The sequence below is a fragment of the Octopus bimaculoides genome, chromosome 4, assembly GCF_046866305.1.
Source record: "Octopus bimaculoides isolate indiv1 chromosome 4, ASM4686630v1, whole genome shotgun sequence".
In the NCBI taxonomy this organism is placed as follows: Eukaryota; Metazoa; Mollusca; class Cephalopoda; order Octopoda; family Octopodidae; genus Octopus; species Octopus bimaculoides.
This window is the reverse complement of record NC_142931.1, coordinates 86041226-86051225: the sequence shown is the minus strand read 5'-3', so window position 1 is coordinate 86051225 and position 10000 is coordinate 86041226. Positions and strand designations below refer to the sequence as shown.

Here is a 10000-nt window from a genome sequence, read left to right as displayed (position 1 = left end):
TATATATATATATATATATATATATATATATATATATATATATATATATATATATATATATATATATATATATATATATGTATATATATATATATACATATATATATATATATATATGGACTCGTAAAACTCTTATTCAACCCCTTGAATTCCTGATATCATTTCTATTCTGTGTAAGTCGGATCTTTTTATATATAAGCATATGTACATTTTTCGTATTAAATACATTTAATATTTATTGTATATCGACTTGCCTAACTTGCTAATTCTTACATTTACTCCTATATATGCCGTAGAAGTAAAGCTACAGTTATTCATTTATTGGAATAAATGCATTGCAATTTTGAAGAAAATATGTGTTTTATGCAAAGCAATTAGCAGGAGAGCCCCGTGAAAATGAAAAGAAAGTGAGGTTTAATGCAATAGTATAATGATCGAAGTACAGCTAAATGGATATTTGAAAATAAAAGCAATCTAGATATTCTTTCTTATGTCATACCAAAGTTGTATGCAGAATACATTGGCTTGCCTTTATCTGTATATCGGCAAAAATGTTGTAAGAGCATTGTACTGTTCAAATATAATGTAGTATGGAAATCGGTGAAATACAGAAACAGTTTAAATATCAGGACAGCAATATTTTCGATTATGCATTTACACACACATACACACACTCACAAACATATATATATATGTATGTATATGTATACATTTATACATATATACATGACGATAGCTGCCCCCTCGTTATCGAGTATGGCCATTGCACGAGGCTTAACTGTTATCGGTGCTGTGATCGAATGTGACTTTTTATCCCAGCTAAAGATCTACAATGTCTTGTACAGAATTGGCAGCTAAAATCTTTACCGGCAATAGCCGGCTGCAGTTGTAACTGGGCTTCATGTACCTTTGCATGTCGCTTAAGTCCTCCCGTCGAATTAAACTCCTTTCTACATATCTGACAGATTTGATTAGTATGGTGTGTAGCACCACCAACAGTGGCCTGGTTGTCAGTCATCTGCCTCGCTTTATGACTACGAGGATGATTCTTGAGTCCAGCTTTACTGAGGCAGGGTCTTATACAGACACTGCATGTGAGCATCATAGGAAGACCCTTACCATCTGGAAGTGCAACAGCGATGCCCTTCCTGACATCCATCCTTACTTTCTCATGCGCAACTCGAGATTTCTCAAAAGTAGCTGTCCCCTCGTGCACAATCCTTCTCCACCTGCTACGGTCAATAGCTATGCCCTCCCATGTGTCAGGAGAGATGCAACCATCTCTTAAGGAGGCCTTCGGCAAGTCCTTATGCCTCATTTTTGGTTTATGTGGAGGTCGTTCTCATTTAACTAACTCTCCATAAAACAGTTGCTGTTTTTTTTTTGATGACCACTCAGATGACCACTCCATCTGAGCCTTTGCTTTAACACAGGAGCTTTTAAACTTTCACACCGAGAGCTTTCCAATATTTCAAGATCACTGATGCGGTCCTCCCACTTAATGCCATAGATCCGTCTGAGACACATATGATGGAAACGTTCCAGTTGTTTAAGGTGGTATCGATATATGACCCACGTCTCGAATGCATAAAGAAGAGAAGAGAGCACGCATGCCTTGTACACCTTTATCTTTGTCCTCCTGCATATGTCTCGCCGACTCCAGAGGCGCCTTTCTAGCCTTCCGAAAGCATCACTTGCTTTCCTAATTCTATATGGAATTTCAGTATCCAAATTGCTATATCTATTAACAGTGCTTCCCAGGTACATATATATATATATATATATATATATATATATATATATATATATATATATATATATATATATATATATATATATATATATACATATATATATATGTATATTTGTATATATATATATATATATATATATATATATATATATATATATATATATATATATATATATATATATATATATATATATATTTGTATATATATATATATATATATATATATATATATATATATATATATATTCTCTCAGTTTATTTCTTCGTGTCCTTTTCTGTTGAAGAGCGTAGGCTCGAAACGTAAAAGATTTTCTCACCTTCCTGAGCGTCAAACCATTACACCTGCTTGCTGTTTATACACCTGTCTCCGTCTTTTGTGAAATAAAAAATTTAAAATGGCGACATTTTACCCATCACACACTATATATATATATATAGTACAAATGACAATATATATGTTTCTGTGTGTGTGTCTCTGTGTGTGTGTGTGTGTGTGTGTGTGTGTGTTTCTGTGTGTGTGAATGTGCGTGTGTGTGAATGCGCGTGTGTGTGAATGCGTGTGTGTGAGTGTGTGTGTGTGTGTGTGTATGTGTGTGTGTGTGTATTGTAGGAGGACACAAATCAATGAAGACAAACAACGTTTATCGGAGAAAACACAAGAGATCAAGCAAACAAGCTGTTGAACAAATGAGAAATGATGTTGTATGGTTGCTTTATCTCACAAGACACTGTTATTTTACTGAAATTTGAAGACATGTCGCCAGGCAGAGCTGATTCTAGATTTCTAATTTAGGGCGAAAGTGGAGGTGAGGATGAGTATTTACTTATTATGAGGCAGATACCATATCCTCTTGACATTTGCTTGTCTGTACACACACAAACACACACACACGAATGCACACTTATAACGCGTCATATGTTTGCATGTATGTGTGAGTGTGCGAGTGCGTCGATGTATGCTTATATACATATATATATGTATATATATATATATATATATATATATATATATATATATATATATATATATATATATATATATATATATATACAAACACATGATTTCGTGGTTCTCTCTCCCTCTCTGTCTCTTTAAAGAGATTGTCTATACAATGACTATTTCATTCCCTCACAATACACACCAATATATGCATATATATTGCAAGCATTCAAATACACACACATACGCGCGCGCGCATGTGTATATACACACACACACACGTGTATATTCATGTATATATATGTATACAATACATGTAGATGCGCACATGTGTGTTTGTGTGCGCAAGTAACATGCTATATGAGTGTGTATATGTTTATGCATCTATGTGTATGTGTGTACGTCTGCGATCAATATGTATACAGTGTTCTGTGCGATTTAGTCTTGAGTGCAGTATCTTTCTATTCTAACTCGTTGTAAAATTGGTCACGTTTTGTAGAGAGATGCAATTTGCTTTAAAGTTGGTTTTATTGGACATCTTTAACAATTTGTGACCGTTAGGAATTACTTTGTTGTTAAAGAGAAGAAATTCTACAGAACATTGTTTTTTATGCGATTATTCTATGGTGGGTTATACCATATAATATTTCACTTACTAATGTTTTATGGCGGTGGTTATTAGGTATTAAAGAGGACATACTTCTTCTTCCTTATTATTGACATATATATAAAGAATTTCAGGTCGGTTTCTGTGATAATACTGTATCCTCTGGTGAAAATATATAAGCAAAAAGACTGAAATGACTTCCACTTCTCGACGGTACGATAAGCCCACAACCATCTAAGATTTTATAACATCGAGAATAAACTTATTAGTTTCGAATTCACTGATGTGCACTGCCCGTTCAAAAGAACGCACGGTTTTTGTTATGTAATCTTGTTTGTCAACTAAATCGACACACAAACATGCACACACACAAATACACGCGCACATTCATATACTTAGATCTCTTTCCTCCTCCTCCTCCTCCTCCTCCTCCTCCTCCTCCTCCTCCTCCTCCTCTCTCTCTCTCTCTCTCTCTCTCTCTCTCTCTCTCTCTCTCTCTCTCTCTGCACACACGCATATATATATATATATATATATATATATATATATATATATATACAGGGGTTGGACAAAATAATAGAAACACCTTTAAATTTTGAACAAATTTATTTTAATATGGGGTAGGACCGCCTTTGGCAGTAATTATAGCTTGAATTCTACGAGGTATGGACTCGTACAAAGTTTAAATTGTTTCGCATGGAATTTTTGTCCATTCTTCAGCTAAAACAGTCTCCAGATCTTGTAGTGACGATGGTGGAAGATATCGACTCCTTACTTGTTTTTCTAAAATGCACCATAAATGTTCAATAATATTGAGATCTGGGGACTGTGGTGGCCAGATAAGATGTTCAGCTTCATTAGAATGTTCCTCGTACCATTCAGTAAGAGCTTTAGCTGTGTGAAGTGGTGCATTATCATCCTGAAAGATTGCGTATTCCCCCGGAAACAGTTCCGCAACTATAGGATGAATTTGATCAGACAAAATGCTTAAATAATCTTGACTATTAATTTTACCTTGAAGGGAAACCATTGGGCCGACGGATTTCCAAGATATTGCCCCTCCCCCACACCAGATCATCACAGATCCTCCTCTATGTTTAATAGTTGGAAAAAGGCAGGCAGAGTCAAATGTTTCTTTTGGCTGTCTCACACGTATACTCAGCCGGTGGTCGGAAATAAGGTAAAGGATGACTCGTCCGAGAAAATAACATTCTTCCACTACTCTAGGGATCAACTCTGTAGGTTTTTACTCCACTCTAAACGCTTTGCAACGTTTGATTTTGAAAGTAGTGGTTTTCTGATTGCAGCCCTCCCATGAAATCCGGTTTTGTGCAGCTCCCGGCGAACAGTTTTTGTGGAAACTGAGTTCTCGAGGTGGTCATGAAGCTCTGCAGTAATTTCGGGAGCTGTACTTCTGTGATCCTTTCTAACAATTCAAGTAAGAGTCCAACGGTCCATATCTGAAAGTTTTGGTTTTCATCCGAAGTTTTGTTTCGACGAGGAGGTTTTTCACTCTTTCTCAAAGGCTATCATTACTTTCGAGACACTACTTCTTGATACACCAAACATTTCGGCTGTTTTCGTTACGCTAGCGCCTGCCACACGAGCACCAATAATTTGACCTCTTTGAAAGTCCGATAGATCTGTTATTTTAATGAATTTTAATTATGTTTTTCTGATGATATCTGAAAAAAAAACCCCAGCAATTTTAGCAAAACGTATTAAGCAACGCTAATAATAAATCAAAAAACATTAAAATAAACAAGCTCTTGGCGGTTTTATAGATATTTCAAAATTATGATGCTATGATGCTAGGTGTTTCCATTATTTTGTCCAACCCCTGTATATGTATTTACATATGCACATATATAGGTACATAGAAAGAGAAAGAGAGGAGGAAGAGAGAAACAGACAGATACATAGACAGACAGACAGACAGACGAAGACAGATACATAGATAACCCAGCAAACCATATACTATGTCCCTAATTAAAAGCTACAAATTATTGTCAGAAATGTATAACCGTTTGTGTTCAAAATCCCTCCGCGGTCGACTCTATCATTCTTCTGGAATCGCTAGAATATATACCAGACAGGTACTACGTTCAGCCTAATTGACAGGACTTGTATTTACATTATAATCACTATTGTTTTGTCTTTTAATGTCTGTGTGCTTTTTTTAAATGACACGCTACATTTTATTATTGTCTATGTGGAGAATATTTCCCACAGTACGTAAGTATAAATTACATCTATATATAAGTACAGTGCGATTGTTTCTTCCCTGTTTGCATATATATGTGTGTGTGTGTGTGTTTATTTATATCTGCAGTGTGTGAGATGTCTGTTCTGTATTAAACAAAGTCTTGAGAAGCGAAATGATGGACTTCATTTGATTGTGTTAATTTAAATGTTTTCTTTCTATTATTTTTATTATCTTGTGAAAGGTTTTATTGTATATAGCAGTGACTGTGTGAAATATTTCTTGGGGGTTGCGAAGTAATCGGTAGCTATGTATAATACCCGTTTTGTGAGTTATTATATAGGATGACTAACTGTGGGATCCGACGTTACTTGGATTCCAGAAATGTAGAAATCTATTCTGTTGAATACAAATGGCAAGGTTGTATGTAGTCATGTTATCGTACTTGTATTTACATACATTTTTATTTTAATGAAGATAAATGTTGTATAAATTTCAGGTTTTCAGGTGGGAAGTTTTTGAGATTATTATGGTTACCCCTGGAAATTGCAAAATGTAAGAACTCTCACACAATCGCAGCAAAAATACCGTTGGAAGAAAATGCTTCAAAGAAACTGGATATTCTACCACTAAAAATGATTTTGTTCGTTGAAAGATATTTGGTACGCTAGATAATATTTAAAAAAAGGAAATCAAAGTTTCCCTAATCTTAATATTCAACATGACGCTTCCGTGCGCGTTCAGGAACACACTCACACACACACACACACACACACACACACACACACACACACACACACACACACACACACACACACGCAAACACTCATGAATACATATATGTATTTATGCATATCTATCTATCTATCTATCTATCTATCTATCTATCTATCTATCTATCTATCTATCTATCTATCTATCTGTCTGTCTGTCTGTCTGTCTATCTATCTATCTATCTATCTATCTATCTATCTATCTACCATTTCTCTCTCTTTCTCTCCCTCCCTTTTCTCTCTCTCTCTCTCTCTCTCTCTCTCTCTCTCTCTCTCTCTCTCTCAAAACACAACAATGTGAGCACGTGGTACATGTAATGTATTAGCAGACGCTCAGGGAAGGAAATAAAGATGGTTTAACGTTTCGAGTAAAGCCCTTCTTCAGAAACGGAGGAAAGTCCAATAGAAAAAGAAAACGGAAGAAAACAAATCGCCAACGATTCACATGTGGTTACATTTTGAATATATATATATATATATATATATATATATATATATATATATATATATATATATATATATATATGCATATAAACGAGGGAAAATCTTTAATGAACACCCTTGTATATATATATATATATATATATATATATATATATATATATATATATATATATATATATATATATATGCGTGTGTGTGTGTGTGTGTTTCTATGTATCGTGCAATGCGTAGGTCCTTGTATACGCAACACACGTAAAGGATTCAGATTTTTAAGTGGAATTCTCACTTTTTTAAACTTTGTAGAGCACAACGAAAAGAGAAGATGTATTTGAATGGTCTTTTCGAGGAAATGGTACCTGCATGAGTGGCAGAGCTACTGCAATTCAGGGTTGTAGATCAATTCTTTTAGCAGAACTGTTAAATGTCACCCTTTACGTAAATTATTTGCGCTCTCTGAATCATAAGCATGCTTTATGTACGTTGATGCTGCCTTCACCTCTCATATCCATTCTCAGTGATACAAAGAGATCTTTGTCATATCTAGTCCCTGGGACACAACTAAATTGCGTTTGTCGTGTCAAGAATTAAAGGCTGAGAGAAAGGCATCGTTATTCACTGAAGTGGCATTACTTTGGTCGTTAGCGCTGCAGTAACGAGAAAGTTGAACTAAAATAGATCTTTTTAAAAATAAAGAAATAAAGTTTACAATCTAACTTTCTAACAGTAAATGGAGAGCAATGTCAGACTACTTGAGTGATATTTCTTGTGGCTTTCTTGAATCAAGATGTAATTTAAAGGCAACCTAAATACCGTTAAAGATTTCACCGAAAAGTAAAAACCACTCCAAATGTAATTTCAGTTATCGAATAAAAGAAATTAAAGAGGGTCGTTTTGACGATTTTAAGACCATGAGTGAAATTATTACGTTGCTTGTAACAATGTATGATGACCTATAAGCTTTTAATTTCACTTATTTCACTTCATGTATAGATTCCCATTTTCCTGATGTTAATGAATTGCATTATTAACTCATTCGAAATCACTTCAGAATTAATCCGAGATTAAGATTTAGCATTTATAAATAACTTCACAGTCAATGACCATTTTTGAAACCTTTTCCCAGATAAATCTTTGGTATTCCATGGCTAAGTCTTACTCATATGTTTCTAAAAAAAAAAAATGGGTAGAAGGGCTTTTGCTGTTTCGATGCACACACGGTTAGCGAAAAAGAAATATTATGCAAGGCTGTCAACTGAGAAGGATATGTATCTGTATCTCTCTGACACTGTAACTACAAATGAATTACCATATAAAAAGAGTCAAGCTCATCAATCTTATTAAAAATGTTACATTGAATTAAAGGAAATCGCCATGTTTTATGCTGGTTGTATATTTTACATTATATTCTTCAGAAGGATGCGCCAACACAGCCAGACAGAAGAAAAAGATGTATCAGGAGAAAAAGTTTGAGAATTCTTGGTGTAGAATATAGTGCGCGTGTTATTGCATTGAAATATAATTCTCAAGCATATAAGTTGTGTGTACCGTGTTACACACAACTTATATGCTTGAGAGATACAGGGAAGAGGGGTTGACTGTGTAGAATAAACATTCAAACACCAGGAAATGCTGAAATTAATTGCAGGGTATGGTGGAAATGATTTCAGGAAAAATTTATGCAACTTTCAAATATTAAAAAAAAAAAAAAAATCAAAGCAAAAAAACAAAAACTGTAATCAAAGAATTAATATATTCTCAAAAAAAATAAAATCGTACATATAACACACATTGCAGTTAGTTTTCCACTTTTCTACCTCTCGCTTTGCAAGTATGACGTCAGTCGCAGTCGTTGCTCTTCTCTACCTCCCTTTCTGATGGTGTCTATATCTTCCTTACCTACCTCAGCCACAAACAGATCGTACTTATGTAGCCTGGTTGTTGTGTCTACACGTCCACCTATCTAATTTGGAGATAAAAATTGTTGCCTCTTGAGAATAATCATCGTACCGAATCTCATTTACTGATTACATTCGTTTGTTTGCGCTGCAGATACTGTTAGTTGTTATACTTGGTTTGGTTGCACCTTTGACCCAAGTTAGTACAAGTGACAATAGGAGCCAAACTCAAATGAAAGCTGTCAGAGTTAGAAAAAGAATGACAAATATGTTGAATATAATTTTATATCTGTCTTAGACACCTTGGTGGTCCTGATGAAACAGAATGTATGTTTTGTAACTTCATAATGTGAAGTTCGAATTATAAATTCGCAAGAATTCAAGGGTAATTAAAAGGCAAACACTCTGACAAATTGCTCGATATGAAGAAAAAACTCTTCCGGTTAGATTCTGCCTCTCAGCAAAACCAGTTCTTAAATCTTGTTGAAGAGGGGTATATTTATATTAAGGAAAAAATCTATCATTGTGAACCAAAGAAGATTTGCCAAACCACTTCAAGGGTAAGAAAATTTGAGACTCACCATCTCTGTCAGTCTCTGTCTCTGTCTCTGTCTGTCTGTCTGTCTGTCTCTCTCTCTCTCTCTCTCTCTCTCTCTCTCTCTCTCTCTCTCTCTCTCTCTCTCTCTCTCATTTATTCATTCAATACTCCCACTCTCTTTCCGGTATCATTGCAATCGAAAAATACCGAAATGTGTGATGATGTCCTCGTTCATCTGATAAACGAAATGAAACGACAAATATGTTTCATTAGAATTCAATTAGATGAATCGGCTGTCGTCTTAAATACGTGCCAATTGGATGTATGTAATCGATATGTGCTCGATGATACGCCTTGAAATATGAGTTTCTTTTGTGTGTCAACCATTGTTAAATACAACCACATATTGTTGACATTTTGAACATCATGAAATGTGGAAAATTCTTGAGAGCTGAGTATATTGAACACAATTCCAGTTTTGCAGTTCTGGTGAAGCTGAGGGTTCTTCACATAAATATTTTACCACAGTATACTTCATCGGTAGGAAATTACTGTGAAGACTTTACAACTGAAATTTTAAGAAATCATGAATATTGTTATTAAAACTTCAAATTTCATTCTCAGTTACAGGATTACAAGAAATTGGGAAGTGAATATCAAATTTTGCTTTTCCACCTTGTTGTGTATTAACTTTTATGAAGTAGGATTTTCAATCGAGTTGCGATTATGTCTAAGGAAATAGCCATTTTTTAAAAATCGAAAACAGAAATAATTCGGAAGAAAACTTTGCGTGCCATTAATTAAGTTTGTTCATTGTCTATTTCTTAAACTTATTAGACCATCAGAA

At 34.6% G+C, this 10000-nt stretch overlaps 1 protein-coding gene across 4 annotated transcripts in view; it reads left to right on the top strand.

The window, feature by feature from the left end:
* Positions 1–9642, top strand: part of LOC106870725 (uncharacterized) — a 13710-nt gene extending 4068 nt beyond the window's left edge. For 2 of the 4 annotated variants that reach the window (XR_016241573.1, XR_016241572.1), the window contains exons 3-4: positions 6003–6165; positions 8133–9642. Coding sequence is in view for 2 of the 4 variants with exons in the window: in XM_014916895.3 (XP_014772381.1) it covers positions 6003–6165; positions 7024–7308 (448 nt within the window). In the remaining 2 variants the exon portion in view is untranslated. The other 2 variants (XM_014916896.3, XM_014916895.3) reach the window with 2 other exon arrangements.
* Positions 9643–10000: the final 358 nt, after the last annotated feature.